The 24,684-nt window shown below is 40.9% G+C and overlaps 1 protein-coding gene across 1 annotated transcript in view; it reads left to right on the top strand.

The window, feature by feature from the left end:
• Rxfp1 (relaxin family peptide receptor 1) overlaps positions 1–24,684 on the top strand; it is an 83,293-nt gene that overhangs the window by 28,135 nt on the left and 30,474 nt on the right. The window contains exons 3-8 of the mRNA XM_048364912.1: positions 9,290–9,388; positions 11,668–11,773; positions 16,414–16,485; positions 19,094–19,165; positions 24,214–24,285; positions 24,375–24,446. Coding sequence (XP_048220869.1) covers positions 9,290–9,388; positions 11,668–11,773; positions 16,414–16,485; positions 19,094–19,165; positions 24,214–24,285; positions 24,375–24,446 — 493 coding nt within the window. The remainder of the gene's footprint in view (positions 1–9,289; positions 9,389–11,667; positions 11,774–16,413; positions 16,486–19,093; positions 19,166–24,213; positions 24,286–24,374; positions 24,447–24,684) is intronic.

The following is a 24,684-nucleotide window of genomic DNA, read 5'->3' as shown; positions in this document are numbered from 1 at the left end:
AGTGAGAGAAACCTAAACCGGATCAGTTAAAGGTCATATTTATTTCCCTTCTCCTGGGATTGCAGCCAAGCTCAGGAGCCTCAAGAATGCCCAGACACCACTCAGGAGCCGAGGAATTGTCCACATGTCGTAATCCCAGCATCCCTTGACACGAGCACAAATCACGCGGTCTGTCATCACTAGGTCAGCCAGCCAGCGGTGCATGCTGTCCCGTCTAGACTCTCCTGCCTGCGGGCCTAGCCTTCTCTGACTCCAGTCTGTGGTAGTGATGCCCCACTTTCTCTCTCCTGATTTTCCAAAGTTGTGATTAAACAATCAAATTTAAGCATTTGAAACTCAAATGTCGAGAACTGGGCTCCTTTGTTGATCTTTCAAGCAATAGGCATGGACAGCTCTGGCTGCCTAAGATAGGGAAAAGGGCAGAGTGAACGAAACTCAAAAATAGAATTTGTTAATATCCCAAGGTATTTTCCTGTCTAACTTGGCATTCACCAATCTATGAAAGTTAGATAAGCAGTGTCTATTTATAAGTGATGATATATATGTATATACATATACATAAATAGGATTAGGAACCTCTCATCAGCAAATTCAAGGATTCTGTTTATTTTTAATTGGTCCTTCGTCTTAAATTCTGAAAGGCTAAATATTCCATAATTTCCTCAATAGGTTTCTTATTTGGCTGTCAGAATGCCAGTCATTTGATGTTGAGATTAGTCACTCTATTTCAGATGATTCTACTGAAGTTGGTGGTTTGTCTTTCTTAAGGTTGAAAATATTGGAAGGAAAATGATATGGCTTCTAAATTAATTATTTTGTATTAATATAAAATCATATATTCTCCATTCAAAATGACTTTTACTTATTGTTCTCAAAATGACATATGAACCCCTTTCCTTCCCTAATATACACCTAGTTTTAGTATCAAATATGTTTATCTGTTTAATACAACAATGCTTACAAGCTGCGTGCGTGCTATGCACCTGTGATCCCAGATTCTCAGCAGCCTAAGGCTGGAAGATCCGTTCAGCCCAGGAATTTGAAGCCAGCCTTAAATAACTTAATGAAACCCATTGCCAAACAAGTAAAACAAAGGAAAAATAAAAACAACAGTCCTGGGGCTGGGAATGTGGCTTAGTGGTAGAGTGCTTGCCTAGCATGCATGAAGCCCTGGGTTCGATTCTTCAGCACCACATAAACAAAAAAAAGCCAGAAGTGGTGCTGTGGCTCAAGTGGCAGAGTGCTAGCCTTGAGCAAAAAGAAGCCAGGGACAGTGCTCAGGCCCTAAGTTCAAGCCCCAGGACTGGCAAAAAAAAATCCTTAACCCTCCACATAGAATTCCCTCTTAGAATCCTTCCATCTAGATAAGGACACAGGCAGCTTCTTTGTGCTTGTAAAGATGCTCAGAGTAATGTCACACTGCCTGATTTCTTCAGACAGTTCCTCCAATGAGAGGAAGACCCCAGAAAAACACATTCTGTCCAGAAAACTGCTGGTGTCATTAAAATTCAAGGAATCCCTCACAGGAGTTTGACCAACTGATCCATCTAGCCAGGCTCTATCCCAGGATTCACTGCAAGGGCTCAACATCTTCTTGTCTTGGGGGTCATCACTTTATGAACACAAGATGCTCTGCTCTGTCCCAAGAAACACTGATGAAAGTTGATGCAATGTGAGAATCAAATATAAACCAATAGTGTGTGTACTTTATAACTTATCCATTGATTTCCTTCATCATGATGACAGAGAAAATGACATATTATACGGAATCATCATACCTTTCTTTGATCTGATACAGATGAAAGTCCCTTAATTTTTATTATTCAAAACCCAGGAGTGGCCAGTCTGCTAGCTACTCAGTCACTCCTAACTACTCAGGAGACTGACATCTGAGGATCAGGGTTCAAAGCCAGCCTGAGCAGACAAGTCCATAAGACTTTTTTCTCTAATAAACTATCTCCCTCCTCCCCCCAAAAAAGGCAGAAGTGCAGCAGTGGCTCAAGTCATAGCACTATCCCTGAGTAAAAGAAGCTCAGGGGCTGGGGATATGGCCTAGTGGCAAGAGAGCTTGCCTCATATACATGAGGCCCTGGGTTCGATTCCCCAGCACCACATATACAGAAAACGGCCAGAAGTGGCACTGTGGCTCAAGTGGCAGAGTGCTAGCCTTGAGCAAAAGGAAGCCAGGGACAATGCTCAGGCCCTGAGTCCAAGCCCCAGAACTGGCAAAAAAAAAAAAAAAAAAAAAAAGAAGCTCAGGGACAGTGCCCAGGCCCTGAGTTCAAGCCCCAGGACCAGTACACACACACACACACACACACACACACAGTAGGATTGGATATGTAACACATGGTACACCACTTATTCAGCATGTAGAAGGGCCTGGGTTCCATTCCCACAACCTCTAAAACACAAACCTAGACATGAAAGGAACCCAGGCTTTTCCCCTGGAAATCTAGAGAAGCCTGCAGGTGAGCCATCTTTGGGGCTACCATAAGAAGCTGGCCCCTACACCATAGTCCTGGAAATATGGATCGAATAAAAAGGACTGGAGCCCAGAAATCATTTTTAAGCATACACCACAAGTGAATATGAAACTTGTTCAATTTTGTAAATGACTTGCTTCCCAATGGTGACAGTTGATAGCACCTAGAAAGTGACTGTGGAATGATATCTTCTCATGGTGCTGGGCAGACCAGCCAGCCACAGCTCCTAGACAGCCATACAACCATGTACCACCATGGAAGGAACAGCCCATAGTCTCCAGTGCGCTGAGTTGCTAAGCCACAATGTTCTCAATGTAGGAAAGGCTTTTTCTACTTTCAAAATGTTCAACATATTCTGCATATCCCCATTGTAAGTTAAAGACCACTTGAATTGTTTTACATATTATATACTTTATACACTTATGAGAGCCAGGAAGAGCTATATTTAAACTATATTAAAAGTACCTGCCACAGTTACTGAGGTGTATAATAATGCCTAAGTTCATTATTCCCTACCATACTATCATACGGAGATGAAATATATACATACATAAATAAGCATGGAAAGAAAAATTATAATGAACGTAATAAAATAGCACATGCAAAAGGCTCTTAAATTGAAGAGCAGCTGTGTGAATCTTATTTGAGTATCTTGGGCTTCCTGTCCTGGTTGTCTATCAGCATGAGCTTCACTAAAGAGAGAAATACGCCTCTCTGGGACAGAAGACTTCATGTGGCTAAACCACGCTCTTCTCAGTGCAGGGTTGGGGGGACTATGGCTGACGGTGGCAGACCCCACCCTATAGATCCTCCAAGACTTGCTCCAAGAATCATCAAAACACACAGCTCTCCAGACCCCACACTAGCTCTGTTGCTCAGAACCTCATGGTAGAGTCTGACATTCTATTTTCCCAAATTCTATTTTACCATTAAGAGGATTGAGTTTTCCCAAGAGTATTTTTAAGGAAAGAGTTTTATTCCTTCATTTGCTCATTTGTTCAATAAAACTCACACAGAGTACAAGACCAGATTTCTAAGAATCTATGTTTTAAATTTTACTCACAGAACCATTATGTCATCTTTTAAGTAAAGATATCTATTTCTTTACATTACCCTAAGTTGCCTCAATTTAAAAAAAAAAATTAGCCAGCCACTTACTAAAGAATGAAAAATCAGTTTGCTCACAGCTCCATAATCCTTAAAATATCAAGACTATGAGACTTAAAATATAGAAACACATACACTAAAATCTATTTTCTTTAAAAATGCTAACATTCTAACTTTACAGTTGTGGCTACATTTCTCACGTTCAACATTCCAGCTTTCTGGTGGGAGGAAGTAGGAGGCAATAAGAAGGAAACGCCCTGAGGGGGCAGAAGGAAGGTTAAAACCTAACTATAAAAAGGTTGTTTGTTGGAAGAATTTGCCATTTTTTTAAAAAATCCACACTCTGGGCCGGGAATGTGGCTTCATGGTAGAGTGCTTGCCTAGCATGCATGAAGCCCTGGGGTCAATTCCTCAGTACCAAAAAACAGGAAAAGCCAGAAATGGTGCTGTGGCTCAAGTGGTAAGGTGCTAGCTTTGCACAAAAGAAGCTCAGAGACAGTGCTCAGGACCTGAGTTCAAGCTCCACGACTGGCAAAAAAGATAGGAAAAAAAATACACACTCTGACCTAGGGTTTGTCCTATTTCTTTCAGATGGTCAGAAATTCCTACTTCCTTCCTGGCAGACCCATATATATGTTTATATGTTTGTACATGCAAGAGATAGACAGACAGACAGACAGACAGACAGACAGACAGAGACAGAGAGAAAGAAGCAGGCAGACAAACACAAACAAAAATGCGGAGAAACAAAGAGGGATAGAGCAACAGAGACAGAGAGAGACAGAGAACAATAAAACAGAAAATGAGAGTGAGTAAGAATTAGAAAGAACAAAGAAGGCTGTGTGAACTGCATCACTTTAATTTGTTGGACTAAAGTGTTGTCTCCGAGGCTCTGCATTTCTCTTCTTTAAGCATCACAAGGGCAAGAAAGCAATGGTAGAGCCAGAGGGTGAGGAAAGGGGCACCAAGCTAATGGCTAAAAGCCACTGTACTATCCATGGTAGAAACAGAAGACAATGTGACAACTGAAATATCCGATTTCTAAAGTCTCAATTAACTAGAAGACGCACTAAAGCAGCAGAAAGCAAATCACCATCTATCTTTCTGCAGTGGCCCCGGCCGTCCTCTCTGGTCAGTTTCATAGCATCAGCGAGGCTCCATGCACAAAGCAGCTCTGCGCTCTAGCGTGTTTTCACTCACCTAACTTCCCTACTGTTTCTCAAGTCTGGGTGAAAATGTAAGAACACCGCATGAACAGCTGCCCCTACGCCTTCCAAACCAACACCAGCCCCGGCAGCCTGTGAGGGCAAATCATCAGACCTCAACGTCCACGTCTCATTGGTTCTCTGCAGATATACAAACACTTGGTACAATTTACTCTATGTTATTTTTATGCAATAAGCAGCTGAGATGTGGTCTGTTGGTAGAGTGCTTATCTAGCATTCATGGAATAATGGGTTTAATCACCAGTTTCATGCACACAAAAAGAGAATAAGCAGTATCTTGACATACCCAGAATCAAATGACTCATCTACTTCCACAATTCATTTGTAACTTTATAGATGTCTAGCAGTTCATAATGCTGATCTGAAAATTGTCAGCAATACTTTATGATTTGCAAAATCTTCATTAGTTCTATGCAAAAGGTAATAACAAAGTTAAATTCAAACTAATAACTACTTCTTGATTCTTAATTAAATGGATATTTGTGTAATACACACAATTCTGACATAATTGCCTGTGTAAGCAGGAAAGGCTCATTCTTTCCCTTCCCCTTCCCTTCCCCATAACAAGACAGGTTAGCAAGAGAAAAGTAAAGCACATTTCTTTAATCAAAGTTTGAAGTCACACCAGAGCCTTCAAAAATAAAGATCCAAAGACCCAGGAGAATGGTTTTTCATGCTTATATTTGATGAAAAATGGGCAGCTATGCAGAAAAGTGGCAGATAAAAGGCATGCATTCATGTTAGTAGTCTCAGAAAAGAAACTTGGCCAGCCTTCCTTTCAGATTCTTCTGGGCCTAAACAAGAAAGAACTTTCTTTCCACCGAATAAGAATTTTATTATATACTTTTATGAAATAAGGCAAGTCAGAGAATTTCTTTCTGGCCAGCTCTTGCACAGAATGGCAAAGGAAAAAAAAAAGATGGCAGCATTATTTGTAGGTTTTACAACTTGCTTTGAGGAGAGAACTTTCTTAGAGAAAAGAAACTGGTTTGTAGGGGCTGGGGATATGGCCTAGTGGCAAGAGTGCCTGCCTCAATTCAATTCCCCAGCACCACATATACAGAAAATGGCCAGAAGTGGCGCTGTGGCTCAAGTGGCAGAGTGCTAGCCTTGAGCAAAAAGAAGCCAGGGACAGTGCTCAGGCCCAGAGTCCAAGCCCCAGGACTGGCCAAAAAAAAAGAAACTGGTTTGTAAAACTCACTTGAGGGGAAGAAAAGGAATGAGAGGTAGGAGGGCAGAAGAAACTGCTTCTAAGGCTACATCTGAGGCCTTTCAGCATCATTGAAAGGTAGCATGCCAAGAGCTATAGCATGGAAGTATCATCTTCTGAACCTCTGTGAACTTCAATAACAGAAATAGAAAAATGACAAATATATAACAAGTAGTAATAGCTAAATATTTAAAGCTAACACAAAAGTTGGATAAATATATGTGTATATATGATATATATTGGATATGTATATATGCGATATATGTGTTGGATAGATACGTAAGTTGGATATATACATTTATATATACTATAAACTGATTACTTTCTTTAGCTTAGAAACAAAAGGGAAGTACAAAAATACTTTTTACTATTCTTTTTTTTTTTTGGTCAGTATTGGTGTTTGAACTGAGAGCTTTGAATTTGCTAGACTGGCCCTCTACCCACTTGCGCCATAGCTCCAGCCTGGCTTTGGTGGGTTAATTGGTGATGCAATCCAGTGGGCTTTTCTTCACAGGTTAGCCTTGAGTCTCAATGCCCCCTGCCTCAGCATTCTAAGGACATAGGACTAGAGGCGTGAGCCACCAACACCCAGCTGTTATTCTAATTCTTTAACTTCTTTTAATAATTCTGTTTTAAGCCAAATGACTGAAGATCTCAGCATCAATTTATCCATCTGTAAATGCATATAGGAGCCCACCTATCTACAGACTCCAGACACTATGGGTTCTATTGGCTCTGTGTATGCAGTCTTTCCAATTTCCTTCTCCTCCTCCTGTCTCTCCCACTAAGATGTCATCCTCATGTTGTCAGCGCCCATGGGTTCCCAGTGCTGGTCCCCTCGCAATCCTCAGGGATCCTGGAGTCCTACGCTGACTTCAAGCCGAGTTCTATCAAGTCTCTCCCATCTGAATTGACATGGCATTATACTACTTTGTTACTTTTATTTCTTTAATCTTCTATAGTAAACAAGTTTACAAACTAAGAAAGAATACTAAAGAAAGGGGAATTCAATAAATGTAATGTTTAAATAATCTTTCCAGCTTTTATTTTTAGTGGGATTTCTAAAAAGAAGTGTCATTTTACAAGCCTAGATAGCATTTATGATAAAATTCCGTTCCTTTCCCAAATGTCATCTTTATAGGGGTATTGGTGAGAGGTGGAAAAACCAACTCAGTGCCAGTGGCTCACCCCCATAATCCTAGTTACTTGGGAAGTGGGGGTCAGGAGGACCATGGTTAGAGGCCAGCTCAGGCAGAAAAGTTCTTGAAACCCCATCTCAACTGAAAAGGTTGACCTTCATGGCGCACATCTGTCATCCCAGCTATAAATAAATTTTCAAAAACAATGAAATAACAAAAAAAAATCACAGCACAGACCAGTAGAGGCAAAAAGTAAGACCACAGCAAACCAACTACATCTAAAGGGGCTGGAGACATGCATCAACAAATAGAGAACCTGCCTACGAATCAGGAAATCCTGAGTTCAAATGCCAGGTGCTAACAAGTAAAATAAAGTAACAGCCAGATGCTGGCGGCTCCCACCACTAATCCTAGCTGCTCAGGAAGCTGGGTTCTGGAAGATCCAACCTGGAAGCCAACCTGGGCATAAAAGTACTTAGAGTCTATCTCCAATTAACCAGAAAAATGCTACATTAGAGGTATGGATCAAATGGTAGAGCACCAACCATAAGCAAAAAAAGCCAAGCAAGAGGTCCAGAAGTTCAAGCCCCAGTATCAACAATAAGGGAAGGGAAGGGGAGGGGAGGGGAGGGGAGGGGAGGGGAGGGGAGGGGAGGGGAGGGGAGGGGAGGGGAGGGGAGGGGAGGAGAGGGGAGGGGAGGGGAGGGGAGGGAAGGAGGGAGGGAAGGAAGGAAGGGTAAATAAGAGAGTTATAAAGATGAGTATACGCCGATAAATTTAACCTTTCTGAGTTGGGGCATTTGATAGATTATGAGACCTATTCACAAATCCTGAGAATCTAGAGTTTAGCAAATTTATATAGGAGAAGATAATGAGTTTATTTTAGAAACACTGCATTTCCTGTCTATGCTACACAGTAGGAAAGGTGTTGGCTAGAGCGCCGTGTGGTGGCACATATCCGTAATCCTGGCGTGCAGAAGGCTGAAGCAGGAGGATCTAAGTTCAAGGCCAGCCTAGTCTACATGAAAAGATTCTCATAAACAAAAAAGAAAAGGGGAAAGAAAAAGTATAGACTAGAGCTATAACCTCCAAGTTTGTGGATTAGAGTTAGAACCATGGATATGAAGTCAGTTTACCAAATTGATGCAACTGAACAAGGTTAAAGTATCTGAACTGAAGGCTCAGATATGAATGATCTGAATAATTATGATCACATAGGGGCACAAAGCAACTTCACTGTGCTCTGGTTACCAGCTTGCCTCAATCTACAAAGTGAAACACACAGACATTAAGTTATATCGAATTAGTTTGTTCTGTGGAGAGAAGCATCAGGGAACGAAAGAGCTAATGATCCAGTGAAGGCTGGGCCCTCAAGACTCAGGAAGGATGGAAGGTCCTAACTGCGGGTGCTGAAGGGCCACCCAGGGCTCTGTGCCTCTGCGACAATGTGACTCACTGGGCAAAGCTTTCAGGGACATCTTGCTACAGAAATGAAGACCTAAAGCCAGGGCTGTCCCTGGCAGCTACTCCCTAACTCCAGGCTTCTTAGGAAGGAAACAAGGCCCACCCTCTCAGACAGTCCCTCTGCGTCTCTGGATGTCAAGTTTCCAGAATATTCTATAGCTCTTTAGAACTGCAGCAGGAAAGAGGAAGAATTGGTTGGTACAAAGGCCATTCCGAGAACAACTGTCCTAGATATGGCAGAAATAACTTCAAAATGCAATACTAAATTTAATATTATTGATATTTAATATTAGCATCCATGTTTATATATCTCCAAGGTAAGTTTGAATGACTAGAGAATGTTTAGGAAAACAGTAAAGGGCTGAGAGCAGCGTGCTTTACTTTGGAATGTCTAAAGTGCCCCTCTCTGGTTCAGGTGTGATATACAGACTAATTGAGGCAGGGTCACTGCCGTTCTTGTTAAGGTTGGATGAGTGGGAACACATATCAGCCTCTGGCTATGATTGTATCCAGTTCCTGGACCTCACGTACTCACCAAGCTTGAGACTTACGGGTTTGATACTAGAGTAGAAGACCTATTTTCCCAGAACACCCAAATGCTGTTGTTTGGGGGTTTTATATGTTTGTTTGTAACCTTCCTGATTTCTGATTTTTAAGGAGACAACAACGGATGGTCCCTGCAACTGGACAGATATTTCGCTAATTACTACCAAATGGCCTCCCTATACCCTGCCAAGACAGAAACATCTCAGTGCCGTGAGTAGTCAGAACTGAATCGCCATTCCCCCTAAGTGTTTACAAGCGAGGTCCAACTTTTTCTTTTAAACATCTTAAAAGTTAATTAACCTTTTTTTTTCTAGTTGCACACTTTATTAGAGATGCAGCCTTATAAGGGGACCTAAGGGATGGGAGGGTAGCAGGGGATGAACATGACCAAAGTATATTGCAGGCATGCATTAAAATGTAACAATGAAAAACTAATGTACGTTAATAAAAGAAGTTAAAGAAAAAGAGATGCAGCCTTAATTTGGAAAATCTGTTTTAAAGAGTTTGGGGGATTGTAAGTGCAAAAGTAATCAGTCATATTAAATATTAAAACAAAATTAACGTAGTCAGGGTTGCTATTTTACAAAACATAGAACAGAATAACTGAACAGCTGCCTGGGTTTTAATGTTTACAAGAGAAAAAAATCTTCTGGGGATCTAAGCTATACTTTAAAGCCAGGAAAGCCTTCTTAATTATATATATATATATATATTATATATATACACACACACACATACATACATACACACATATATACACATACACACATATATATTTATATATATATATGTCAAAAACTTACAAACTGCTGTAGGGCATGTGGAAGGGTAAATACTTAGGGTTAACTTTATAATATTTTAGATCAGGAAAGTTCATGAACATAATCCCTCTTACATAAATATCGCCTATTTTAATGTTGCAACACATGCCCATGCCTTCCAGTAGATTTTCAAGACCTTGGCAGAGAGCAAGGGCTAGCCAGGTGCAGGTGGCTCATACTTATAATCCTACCTACTCAGGAGGCTGAGATCTGAGGATCATGGTTCAAAACCGGCCTGGGAAAAAATTCCATGAGATTATTATCTCCAGTTAACCACAAAACTCTGGAACTGGAGCTGTGGTTCAAGTGGTAGCCTTGAACAAATGTTAGCCTTGAACAAAAATTCTCAGAGTCAATGCCCTAGACCAAAGCTCAAGCACCTGGACCAGAAAAAAAAATGGGGGTGGGGGGGGTCCAAAGGAGGGGAATAACACTAAGATTACAAACATGAGCCACACGTGTCTGGCTCTGTTTCCTATCTCTATTTAACATGCTTCTAGCTACCATAATAACACAAGGAACGGAAACAAATAATAAATGAATTGAAAAGCAATTTTTTCCCATTTCTTTATTGTCAAAGTGATGTACAGAGGAGTTACAGTTTCATACATAAGGCAGTGCCTACATTTCTCATCCAACTTGTTACCTCCTCCCTCTTCCCCATTCCCCCTCCTCATTTTCCTCCACCACCCCGCCATGAGTTGTGCAGTTGGTTTACACCACATCATTTTCTAAGTATTGCGGTTGCATTGGTTTGACTTTTTATCCTTTGTATCTCAATTTTGGTATTTCCTTTCCCTTCCCTGGTTCCAATATATGTATATGCAATATCCAGGGTACCAAAATCAGTTAAAGTGACATCAGGAGTAAAACCACAGCAAAGAAAGACAAAAGAAAAAGAGGCATAATTTCACATGGTATGTTGAAAATAACAACAAGGATAAACCACTTGTTTCCACAAATTGGAGTTCATTTCACTTAGCATCATCTTATGTGATCATATGTACATAGCTATTGAGCTATTGTGATCTTCTGCTAGGATTATCATAGATGTGTACTAATTACTCCCAATGAGGGAGACCATAGAGTCTATGTTTCTTTGGGTCTGGCTCACTTCACTTAGTATGATTTTTGGAAAGCAAATTTTTAAAGATAAAATTTTAAAAAAAACTTTTAAAGAACTAACATTTTCCAGGGGAAAAAAAACTATCAAAGCTATCATTTAGCATTTGTTTCTTATTTTTATTGCTGGTTAAAAACAATTTAATGCCCCAGGAAAGATTCTGATTATGCTATTAATAAATTGTTGATAAGTAGAAGCTTTCCCATGAACATTAAACTCCATCACACATTATCTCATCTCTCTTTGGTGACATAAAAGCAGATGCTTGCCTACATTTGAAACAAATGAAGAGCCATGTGCTATTTAAAAGAAAATAATGGGCTGGTAAATGTGTATGTTTCCAAAGGTTAATACTCAAGCATTACTTTTCAAGCTAAGTGAAAAGCAAGCTTTGGAACCTTAAAAGAAAACATTGCCCATACTGCTTGGGTAAGATGTGGCATGTTTTGTACTAAGTCATATGCTTGTAGCTTTTCATTTCTTTCTCTTCATTGCTTTCTTGGGCCCTCACGTTCATCCTTTCTCTCCACTTTCTCTTTTTTTAGTGGTGGGTTCCGTGCCCGTGCGTTGCTTGTGCCAAGGTCTGGAACTGGACTGTGATGAAGCCAACTTACGAGCTGTTCCATCTGTTTCTTCAAATGTGACTGTCATGTAAGTAGAAAATAATGGCTTGTCCTAAAAGGCAGAAAGAGGGGCCTGTAACACACAAACACACTCTTGGCATTAACAATGTGTTTCTATTCAAAGTGATGCCATTGTTTCCAGATCAACCATAATGACTACTCATTTTACCTCACATTTATAAAAGGCTAGAGTCTATCTAAAATCATTCCATACATTAATTCATTCAATCTTTCATAATAATCCCATGAAATATTTAACATCTATTTTATCCAAACAAAAGATATCATCAGCCTCATAAGCCAGCAAATCAAAAAGAACTTTTAATTTCATTACTACCTATAACTCTTCTATTGTACAGGAAATTCACTTGACATTTATTGGAAAAACTCATTTAGAATGCATTGCACACAAACTTTAATATATTCTCAGGTGTGAAAAAGGGAAACAAGTAAAATAAATTGGATAAGATCATTTTAGAACTTCACATTTATATTAACTTTTATGATATTTTGACTCAGAGATATTGATTTTTTTCCAAAGCAATTCAAATGTATGTATGCAAAAGAAAATGATTCTCATAATAAATGGTTTATTGATTACTAGGACTAGTCTTTCTGAGTTTCTAGAAATATTTATTTTAATTTAACCAACATCAATAACACAAATACATTTGCCTGAAACTTTTAAGATGAGTGGAGGGTAGGTTTAGAGGGATTTGGGAGTTTGTTTTTGACAGTGCTGGGGACCAAATCTAGGGCTGTCCACAAAATAGGCAAGCACTCTGAAGGTAGATACTTCAACCTAACCATTTAAGTCAAATGGTTATGCTGGTGATATTTCCCATCCTGACGTTTCAGGGTGTATTTGGCTTTGACTTTTGAATATATGAGGTCAAAATATGAATGATCCTTACATTTAGTCATATTGACAAGCAGGTGCTCAAACTAAAGCACCAATTCAGATGCTTGGCTGAATTCATAGTGTCTGAGAACCTCTGGAGGTTAAATCACAAACACTTGTTTTTCAAAGGAAGTAACAATGCCACCTAAACCTGCCTCACCAAGGCTGTTTGCATAGTAATTACTCCTGCTAGAAAAGCCATGATCAATTGCAGAAACCAGGATCCAAGAAGACTTTCTGTTATTTAAATTTCAACTGGAAATGCTTCGTGTAAAGAATGTCTTAAGGATTTGTCATAATTTCATTCTACTTACACAGGTGAAAAAAAATCATATTGTCCCCTATTGTTTATATTAAATTACCAAAAAAGTCCAAATCAAAGAATTATCCTAGCCAGGCACTGGTGGTTCATGCCTGTAATCCTAACTGCTTGAGAGGCTAACAATTCAGGATTGCGGTTCAAGGTCGCCCTCAGCAGAAAAGTTCACAAAACTCCCTTTATAACCCACAGCTAGGAGCAGTAGAATGTGCCTGCTACCCCATGCTGCGTGAGAGGCTGGGATTCTAGGGATGACCGCATCCCGTCAATTTAGCCATAAAAGTCCTTGGGACTCCATCTCCATGGAGGGAGGCCCAGGCACCAGCAATGAGGAGAAACCTAAAAGTAGGCCAATCATGGCTCAGTGGCACCCTCGCCCAGGAAAGTAAGACTTCACCCACAAAATAACCAGGGAAAACTGGGGCTGGAGGTGCAGTTCCAAAGTCATGGCATAGCAAGTATGAAGCCCTGAGTTCAAATCCCAGTACAGCCACAGAAGGAAAAAGAAAATATCATGTTGGTACCCGTGGCAGTGTCCAACTTATAAATAATATTGAGGAAAGTACTTGATATCATCTAGAAAGGAGCAGTCCATGAATTCTAAGCATCCTATGTTATTAAAGGCCTAACTTTACCAAGAAAATATTCGTATCTGTCCATAATAAGTTTTCGTCTGTTGAGTGACCCTCCATCCTCTCCTCCAGTGCAATTAGCCTCTTACTTGTGGATTTCTCATAGAACTTCACGTGTTTTCATTTGTGTTTTGGCAGTACTAGAATTTGAACTCGGGGCCTCACACTTTCCAGGGAGGTGCTGTAAGTCTCACCTCCAGCTCTTTTTGCACTTGTTACTTTTGAAATCTGTCACTTCCTGTCCAGTCCACGCCTGGAAATCCTCCTATTTGATGTTTTATCCTTACACAAAATAAACGTTGAAAGGGGATATAAGACAGAATTTGATTTGGAAGCCAAACATGAGAGAACTCTCGATTAGCTAATATAATAAGATAGATCTAATATAGCAGCTAAGCATAACTTCACTAGCTCTTCAACATTTGGTGTTTGTTTATTATCATTTGTTTGTTAATATATCATTGATTGCTATATGTAGTCTAGAACAGTTTCTTTTTTTTTCTTTTTTTGGCCAGTCCTGGGCCTTGGACTCAGGGCCTGAGCACTGTCCCTGGCTTCTTCTTGCTCAAGGCTAGCACTCTGCCACTTGAGCCACAGCGCCACTTCTGGCCATTTTCTGTATATGTGGTGCTGGGGAATTGAACCCAGGGCCTCATGAATACGAGGCAGGCACTCTAGCCATGAGGCCATATCCCCAGCCCCTAGAACAGTTTCTTTAATCTTTCTCTTATTCCATGCTGTCCAAGCCTCTAGATACTCTCTCCTACTTGCTCCCTTCCGTGAAATTTTAATACTACAGTTATACTGTGTATCTACTTATATGTATCTGAAGTTTATACTTTTTTTAATTTAAATTTTATTGTAAAGGTGATGTGCAGAGGGCTTATAGTTACCTATGTCGGGTGATAAATACATTTCTTTTTGAACTGTGTCACCCCTCTGGTTTACACATTTTTCAAGCGTTTGGGGTTTTTTTTTCACTTTCTAAGAGCAATCCCCACCCACTCCCATTGAGGGTGACTGGTCTTCTGGAGTCTCAAATAGTGTTTCTCAAATTAGACTCTTAAATGTTTCCTGGGAAGTCTGAGAAATTATCTTCCTGTAAGAAGAACTCATGGGCTGAGAATATGGCCTACTGGTAGAGTGCTTGCCTTGTATACATAAAGCCCTGGGTTCAATTCCTCAGCACCACATATATAGAAAAAGCCAGAAGTGGCTCAAGTAGTAGAGTGCTGGCCTTGAGCAAACAGAAACCAGGACAGTGCTCAGGCCCTGAGTTCAAGCCCCAGGACTGAAAAAAAAAAAAAAAGAACTCATTGCCAGGTTAAAGGGGCACTGGTCCAAAACCTAACATTGTTAGAGCTTTTATACAACACTGTCCTAACCTGAGCTGGCTGCAAGACAAGGCACTTTTGCTCACTTATCCACCGTGCTATAAAGTAAGAGCACTGATGAAAGCACTGATAAAGATCATCTAGTCCAAATCCCTCACTTCACAGTTACAGAGACTCGTTTGGGAAGGTGATACGCGGCTCCTGGGAAGGAACCCGGCTCATTTGTCTTGATTTTTGTTCCTTTCTTCACTCACTGTGTTTCTGCTATATTACAGTGTTTTTCCTTTAAAAAAAAACTAAATAATTAAATACTCAAACAAATGGAGCTTTTCCAATACAGCAACAAGTTTTGTGGAGCAGACCCGTATTAAATTACTTATGAAACTGTGATACAAGACAAAACCTTTCCACACTACTTTCCGGAAATTACTGAGCAATGGCTCTTCCACTGCCATTACCATTTTAAGATGGTGGCATGTAGGCACTGAAATATTTGTGAATATATAACTAAGTTGCCCAGTACCTTTTTTCAGATTTTCATATACTCCATTTTAATCAGAATAACTTCACATACGGTTGCAATTTACATTGAAATCACTCCCTCTCTGTTTCTCCTTTCCTCTCTCTCTCTCTCTCTCTATCTCCCTGTTTCCTCTGAAGAGTGCTTTTTAAAGAGAAAACACAATTTGTATTGTTACACGAAGGCCCGATACCTTCTGATGTTTGTGAAGTAAAAACAGAAAAGAACACAACTGAAAAATCAATTGGCTTCAAATTTTATTATTTTAATTTTTGTTAGAATTATAATGTGGTAACATAAATTTAAGAAATGAGGTCTGGGGGCTGGGAATATGGCCTAGTGGCAAGAGTGCTTGCCTCGTATACATGAAGCCCTGGGTTTGATTCCCCAGCACCACATATATGGAAAATGGCCAAAAGTGGCACTGTGGCTCAAGTGGTAGAGTGCTAGCCTTGAGCAAAAAAAGAAGCCAGGGACAGTGCTCAGGCCCTGAATCCAAGGCCCAGGATTGCAAAAAAAAAAAAAAAAAGAAAGAAAGAAAGAGAAAGGGTTGGGGATATGGCCTACTGGCTAGAGTGCTTGCCTCATAGACATGAAGCCCTGGGTTCAATTCCCCAGCACCACATACACAGAAAACGGCCAGAAGTGGCGCTGTGGCTCAAGTGACAGAGTGCTAGCCTTGAGCAAAAAAGAAGCCAGGGACAGTGCTCAGGCCCTGAGTCCAAGGCCCAGGACTGGCAAAAAAAAAAAAAAAAAAAAAAAAAAGAAGAAGAAAGAAAGAGAAAAAGAAAAAGAAATGATGTCTGCACTCAACAATACAAAACGGAGTCAGAAGACCTAAATTCAAATATCAATATAAGCATGTTGTGGTGAAACGTTTCCTTAAAGCTACCACCATAGGGCAGTCTCTAATTGTCTACGTTGTAATGTGACGTAAGAATCAAGCTGTACATTTATTTCAGGTCACTTCAGTGGAACTTCATAAGAAAGCTTCCTCCCAATGGCTTCAAGAAGTACCATGATCTCCAGAGGCTGTAAGAAAAACTTTCATTCCTGGCATTAAAACGAACTAGCACTTTCCAATAGATCTGTCTCTGGACAATTCTGTAGAAACTAATCCTACATTACTGCTTAAATCTACTCTTACTTTAGGTAATTGGTTTTTCTGAGTCATTCTAGAAGGCAGTCTAGAAAAATCTCGCATACCTATCTCGAAAGAAATCTGACCTTGCATCAGCAGTCCCAAGGTGGAACTATGTACACAACTTTTGGATTTGGTATCAGAGCTTGGTTACAGAACTTGTCTATGAGAAGATCTAAGGTGGGAAGGACCAGGGGGAGGGGGGAACTTTGCCAAAACTTCAGCATCCACCAGAGAGCTTTTGCCAAGATCTGCCATCAAGACTGAATAATGACGAATTTTCTATAATACCTTTAAGTAAAAATTTGGCCTCCACTTTAGAGAGCAAGTTCTGGTGACTTGGAACCTGTGTTTTTTGGGAGACTTGACTGCATTCACCTCAGTCTTGTAGGTTTGACATCCAGCATTATTAGAGTGTTTGCTTCCCTTCATTTTAGGATCATTGAATATCCTCTCAGATCCCCAAATGGACCAAGGCCAGCTACCTGATTTAGGTCAACTTTTTGACTAAGTCATATTGTTATATACTTGAATTGTTGTATTTAGATATTTTTTGTCTAAATCTCTTTATCTAGAAAACATCTCAAACTTGTCGTTTTAATTTTGTACTTGTACTAGTTTTAGTTTTCTCCTTTTTTACACTAGCTAAATCTGGCATATTAGTATACCTACACTTTTTAAGTACATAGCAATAGGACGGAATCAAAAGAAAAATTTACTACTTCTTCAATGAAATGCTCCATAAAACAGATAATCTGAAAAAAATTACAAATTAGAATTCTAATGACTTTTCAGAACTTCATTCTGAACATTTATGACTAAGAGAAAACTGTTGAAAAATAGTCCTGATACAAAACTTTAAGAGTACACTCCCTTTTCCTCTGGCTTGAGCCTACAGCAGTTTTCTGGTCTGTAGCACCACCTCATGACCACACATTTAAAAGAAAGCAGACTACAAAATAAGCATCAAAATTCAGAATAATATAACTCAGTAATCTAATACTTGTGCACAAATAAATATTGAATTAATTCTTGAATAGCCCATTTTTCCCAGGAGCAAAATGATTAAAAAATAGCCTAACAAAAATAAATTTAAATTATTTATTGTAAGTATAACTTGAGCCAAGGGCTGTGGGCTCATGCTTCTAATCCTGGCTTCTACATAGGCTGAGATCTGAGAATCCCGGTTTTATGCCAGCATAGACAGACAATTAGAGATTCTTATCTCAAATTAACTATCAAAATGCCTGAAATGGAGGTGTGACCCAAGTGCTAAAGCACAAGCAGCTTTGAGTAGAAAAAGCTAAGCAAGAGCATGAGGTCCTGAGTTCAAGCCCCACTACACACACACACACACACACACACACACACACACACACACGCGCGCGCGCTAGATGATTACAACAGTTAGCAACAAAGATCAAAGATCTATTGAAGTTGTTCTGTGCATTAGTGGAAAAGATACATTCTGGACACTATAACCAGGGTTATGCATGTTGTGTGAAATGTCAGGCCCGTAACCAAGTCCATGATAACATCTTACCATCAAAGTTAGATCTTCTAGAGTATCAAAGAATAGGGAATCTCTTTAGTCCACGTTTTTATTTAACTGCAAGTTCATTCGTGTTGATTTCTCCCATGTTTCTGAAATTTACAAATTCTATATAAGTTCAGAACACCCTCAAGAACAAGGGTGCCCTACTTCCTGACCCCAGCAGGCAGGACAGTGTCTGTAGAAACTCTTTAAGTGCATGCAGGTAGCAGTAGTTTATACTCTGCTCCCTATTTCCTTTGACCTCCAGTGAACTCAAGGTCAGACTTCCAGCATTATTTTCCTTTAGTATAAGCCTGCATGAACTCTCCTGGCCATGCTGGCTTTGAACTATGACCCTCAATCTCCTAAATAGCTAGGATTATGGGTGTGAGCCACTGGTGCCCAGCTTTTCAACTCTTTTTTTTTTTAAGAAGGAAAAAGGGGGGGGCTGGGAATATGGCCTAGTGGCAAGAGCGCTTGCCTCCTACACATGAAGCTCTGGGTTCGATTCCTCAGCACCACATATACAGAAAACGGCCAGAAGTGGCGCTGTGGCTCAGGTGGCAGAGTGCTAGCCTTGAGCGGGAAGAAGCCAGGGACAGTGCTCAGGCCCTGAGTTCAAGGCCCAGGACTGGCCAAAAAAAAAAAAAAAGAAGGAAAAAGGGAAAGAAGGTAAAGAATGAAAAGTGTAAATTAGATAGTCTAGAGCTTTCTGCTCCATGACCCTGAGATACGTAGTCCTGTCTTCCTACTTGCTGGTGTCATTGCTGGTTCTTGCAGGAGTGAAGGTGTTTGTCTCTTAAATATTTGCGGCTTGAAACGGTTGAAGAAGCTTGAAGGGAACCATCCTAGTCCCTTCAGAACATTCATATTGTGCCACCATCATAACCATCTTCAGTAGAACCCCCTTTATTTTGCAGAACTGAAACTGTTTTATTGTTTTCCTTTGGAATACTCCTGGTTCTAGGTGCCTGCAAAACAATAAGATTAGATCTGTGTCTGTGTTCGCTTTCCGAGGACTGTTCGGCCTCACTAAACTGTAAGTACCCTAAGTACCATATGTACATAGTGCCTTGCCAAGCCATGACCTATCACTGCAGGCCACTCAGGACAGGGCCAGCAGATGTGCAAATCATGCTCAAGGAGCGGTTAGTTAGCTCTGTGGCTGACAGATGGGCCTAGGAATCAGACGGGCCTTGGGCTCCACTCTGATTTCATCACTGGATAGGTAGGTGACTATGAACAGTTTATTTTCTTTATAAGCACAAGTTCACTCTAGTGTGCAAGGCAATATGTATACCTATTTTGGGGTTGCAGGGAACAAATGAGAAAATCCTGGATTGTATTAGATGTCCGAGCCTGGCATATTCATCATGGTGAAGAGCAACAATTAAATGAACTTGATCAAAGTGGCAAAGCCCCAGGGCATTTTGATAAAGTCTCTCCAAGTGCTGCTGGCTCCCACCTGTGATCCTTGCTACTCAAAAGGCTGAGATGAGGCAATCCAGCCCAGGAAGGAAAGTCTGTGAGACTTATGCCTCCAATAGCAACATGCCAGAAATGAAGCTGTGGCTTAAGTGGTAGAGTGCTAGTTATGAGCATAAAAGCTCAGAGACAGTGCCCAGGCCCTGAATTCAAGCCCCAGGACTGGCAGCAAATTTTTTTTAAAGGTAGTCTCGTATGGTGGTACATGCCTGTAATTCTAGAACTTAGACAGGAGGAACAAGAGTTGAAGAGTAACTTGGACTACACAGGGAGACCTTACCTAAAAGGAACAAGGAATGGAAGAGAAGGGAAATGGAAAGGGGAAGGAAGGGAAAGGAGGAGGAGAAGGGGAAGGAGGTAGGAGGGAGGGAGGGATAAAAGAGAGATAAGAAGGAAGGAGGGAGGGAGAGCTGAAAGAGAGAAGGAAGAAAGAAAGAGGAGGGAGGAAGGAAAGAAGGAAGGGAGGGAGGGAGGGAGGGAGGGAGAGAGGGAGCAAGAAAGGAAGGAAGGAAGGGAGGAAGGGAGGAAGGGAGGAAGGGAGGAAGGGAGGAAGGGAGGAAGGGAGGGAGGGGCCTTAAGATTTTTCCAGTTATTTTTGGTTTTGTTTTCCTTTGGTGCTGAGAATGAACTTGAGGTCTCACAGATAGTAAACACTGCTTTACCACTGAGCAACACCCCAACCCTCAGTTATTCTTTTCTCATTAATCCTGCTTTTATACATAACCTAAAAGTCACCATTTTAGCCAGTTTGAAGCCCATAGTCCATTGGCATTCAGTACACTCACAATACTGTGTAACATCTCCCTCAGAACTTTTCCATCTTCCCCCATAGAAATGCCAGGCCTTTTAAACAATATCTGTGCATCCTCCTTCCTGAAGTCCAACAACCACCAGTCCACTTTTTAAACCACTCTATAAACCACTCTAGGAACCTAAGAAGGGAATGCAGCATTTCCCTTCTGTATCTGCTTATTTCACTTAGCAGAATATCTTCAATAATATCTTCCTTCACATTGTAGCATGTGTCAGAATTCCTTCCATTCATACCATTCGTGTGTGTATGTGTACACACACACACACACACATATATATGCATTTTGTTTCTTTATTCATTGATCTGTCAATGGGCATTCTAATTATTTCGAACTTTTGGCTATTGTAAGTAATGTTGCTATGGGCATGAGAGGAAAAATATCTCTGCCCAAGTCCCTCCTGCTTTCAATTCCTTAGTGTAAACCCAGGTATGTAACTGTTGGGTCATGTGGTAATTCTACGTGTGTGTGTGTGTGTGTGTGTGTGTGTGTGTAGTACAGGGATGTACCGCCACTTGAGACAAGCTCTCCTTCCAATTTTTCATTGGTTAATTGGATATTAAAGTCTCATGGATTTTGCTGCCTGGGCTGGCTGTAATCTACAATCCTCAGATCTCACCCTCCTGAGTAGCTGCAGTTACAAGGGTGAGCCATCACTGTCAAGTTAAATTTGATTTTTTAAAATAATTGCCATACTGTTTTCCACACCAGCACCTCCATTTTCATCTCCAGACAATGAAAAACAGGTCTAATTTTACTACATCCTAACTTTCTGGTTTGGGTTTCATTTGTTTTTATAATAACTCCATTAGTAGGTGTGAAATGTCATTTCATTTTGTTTAACAGCAGGGCTCTTTGCATAGACTCTTAGTCATTCATTCATTTTATTTCCAGACAGCCTTAGAAGTAAATATTATCAAACATCAGAGAAATGAATAATGCTTGGTATTTCCACTTCTATTTATTTTCATTCTATCCTATTTCCTATCCTAACCTCATGAACTCCTCTCCATCAGGCTTCCAGTTCATAATGCCAGAGTTTGGCATTGGGTCAATTGCTAACAAGATCCCAGGACACTAGAAGACTAACAGCGACCACCTTCGCCTTTGCCTCTTCCTCCTACCCCATCCCTGTTCTACTGTGCCTTAGTGAAAGACTGGGGTCATTGTCAGACTCGTTCTCACCAGGCTCTGCCTGCCCCTGAGATGCACTCAGTGGATCCACTCAGTGTATCTCAGGAGAACAGCAGCAGATGCCTGGGTGTTCACTGCTGGAGGAAGCTCTTGAAAAGCAGTGCAGAAGTTCAGAGTGGATTAAAAGGGGCCTTCAGGTTCTTCAGTCTTTTTTCTTGACAATGGAACATTGTGTGGGTGTTGGAGTTGCCACATATCTCTCGTTTTTACACAAGTAACTATTAAACGCTTATTCTCCATTCATCCATAATCATTCACTAGCTGCTAGACTGTGCAGGTCTTCCTAAGACTTCACGGAGCTGCTTACTTTCGTAGTTCAGGCAGCATGCAGGGCGACAGTAGGAAGAGGCAAGCCTTCCCTGGCTGGGGGCTAGCATCTAAGATGAAAAAACAATGCCAATATACGCACAAGAATCAGACAACCATGAGGAGAGTGCTGGTATTCCAAATCTACGCTGCTCAATCCAAAACTGTAACTATGGTTTCCTGGGAGTAGGAATTAAGTAGCCAGGCATAATGGATCATGGTTGTAATCCCAGCTACTCAGGAGGTGAAGATAATGAGGATCACAGATTGAGGCAAGCCCAGGCAAAAAAAAAATAAAGGGTGAGACCCTATCTAAAAGAATAACTAAAGCAGCTCTGCCACCGAGTTGCAAAGTGGAGAGGGGTAGACGGATGAAGCGGGGGCAGCAGGCGGAGGGAGAACGCTGTCGAGAATGTGTGGAATATACGATAAAAGTAAGAAAAGGGAAGGGGTGGGACCAAGGAGAGTAAGCCTGTTGGAGGGGATAACAGTGATCAAGACACATTGTATTTATAAACTACTTTGTTATATGGCATCTCTTCTGTACAACTACTTGAAGATACTTTTTTTTTAATTTTTAAATAATGAAAGCAAAAAGGGGGATGGGGCATGGCTCAAACAAGGCTGGGAGTTGAAACTCCAGTGCCACCCAAGAAGAAGGAGGAAGCAGGGATGGGGGGAGGAGGGGAGAGGGGGAGGGGAGAAGTAGTGATTGCTTGAGGTCCACAGCAGTGAAGGACGGCTCTAACAAATGAAGACTAGACTATACAAGAGCACACGAGGAGCAAGAGTGAATTGCCTTTTACATGGAGAGCTGGCGAGCGGTTTCTAAGAGAAACCCCTGAGGTGTTCAGGGGAGATATTAAAGCTATGTGTTATACTTCCTGTGTATACCTGGACTCCAGATCTGTATAGGAGAAAGGAAGTAGTTTGAACCAGGTAATATCCAAGCAAAAGTCAAACCTTGCAAGAGGGGGCAGATTCCTGGTAGGAGCAATTTTACAGGCTATCAATAACAAGCTATAGAAGTGTGGAAGAGAGAGAAACCAGTGTGTTCCATGTATCAGTGGAGGTGAAATTTGAACCCATACCTGCCTGTGAATAATAGGCAGGGAGGAGAAAAGAAGGAGGAGGAAATTGGAGCCAGAGAGCTGAGAAGAACCACTATTACAGTAAATAATTCATGCAGAATGCCTGTGGCATGCCTTGCCTGCGATATTCCACAGCTCCATGAAGGAGCTGTTGATTTGCCGGCTTTCGAGCTCAGGAAGCTGAGACTTAACAGGAATCTACTGCTTGTTCAAGGTCATGTCCTTAAGAAATAACCACTTACTGCTTGGTCAAGGTCATGTCACTTAAATCACATTTCATGCAGAGAATTGCTTCCCTAAAGAGAATGAGATAGAAATGAACATGGCAAAAAGAGGTCAACAGAGTAAGGTAGAGTCAGACTTCTAAATAAAGCAGACAATGCTGCTTTCTGGAAGAGGCTCCCAGCTTCCTGTCCCGTCTCTCCTGGGGACCGCCACAGTGGGAGGGCTCACTGAATTGCCTGGTGGTTCCTTCTGTCTTCTTCTCCCTTTGTCCTTGCTTTTGTGTAAGTTATTTCTTCTGTCTAGTCTTTGCTTTTGGAATGCCATGATTTTCTCTAGTAAGACATTTCTCAATTGTGACTTTTCTGCCCCCGCCGTCTCTGTATTGCACAGGCCCCGCCCCAGTAAGTCAGCTCTGCCATGTGAAATACCGCTCTCTACATACATCCTTCTGGCTTCTGTATGTTGCATAATAACCTAGTCAATCCTATCTTTTCTCTGGATTCAAATCTTAAAGATAAAAACATATTTTTTAAGCTAGACATGAGCTGGATGTTGGTGGCTCATTGCCTGTTATTCTAGCTACTCAGGAGCTTGAGGTCATGGTTCAAAGTCAGCCCTGGCAGGAAAGTGTATATGACTCTTAGCTCCAATTAACCAGCAAAAAGACAGAATTAGAGCAGTGGCTCAAATGGTAGAGTGCTAGCTTTTATCATAAAAGAAGCTTAGGGACAGTGTCCAGGCTCTGAGTTCAAACCCCAGGACTGAAGCACACACACACACACACACACACACACACACACGCATGCACGCACGCACTATATGTAATAAGGTAACTGATAGACACTCTTGAAGATTCCAAGGAAGGGAAGGGGCATGATGAGAATGGCCATAAAGCTTTCATTATTATTATTGTCCTTCCTTTGCTGTAAAGCAGCCTCAGTACAAACTTACGGGAATCCTTTATTCTTTTCCAGGTATCTCAGTCATAACAGAATAGCCTTCCTGACACCAGGCGTTTTTGAAGATCTTCACAGACTAGAGTGGCTGTATGACTAATTTATGTGATACTTTGTGGTATTTATTTTTGTGTTTAAAACTATATAAGTGAATCTACTCTTTCTCTCCCCGCTGGCAGGATAATTGAAGATAATCACCTCAGCCGAATTTCCCCAGTAACGTTTTATGGACTAAATTCTCTAATTCTCTTGTAAGTACTACTAGAATAAAGCAAACAGCTCAATTGAGGAATTAAAAAGTAATATTCTAGTCATAATAGCATAAGCTTGGATTTATTGAAATTTCAAGATGGCTTTCTTTGAACTAAAATCCATCTCTTAATCACATTCTCCAGGGCTATTACAGTTCTAGCAATTTTAGAAGTATTCTGCCTTCTAGAACAGCAATCCCCTATCAGAACTGAATGGAGTCTCACTGGCAAGCTGTAC

This window comes from Perognathus longimembris, chromosome 16 (assembly GCF_023159225.1).
Source record: "Perognathus longimembris pacificus isolate PPM17 chromosome 16, ASM2315922v1, whole genome shotgun sequence".
NCBI lineage: Eukaryota > Metazoa > Chordata > Mammalia > Rodentia > Heteromyidae > Perognathus > Perognathus longimembris.
This window is presented reverse-complemented; position numbering and strand designations above follow the sequence as displayed.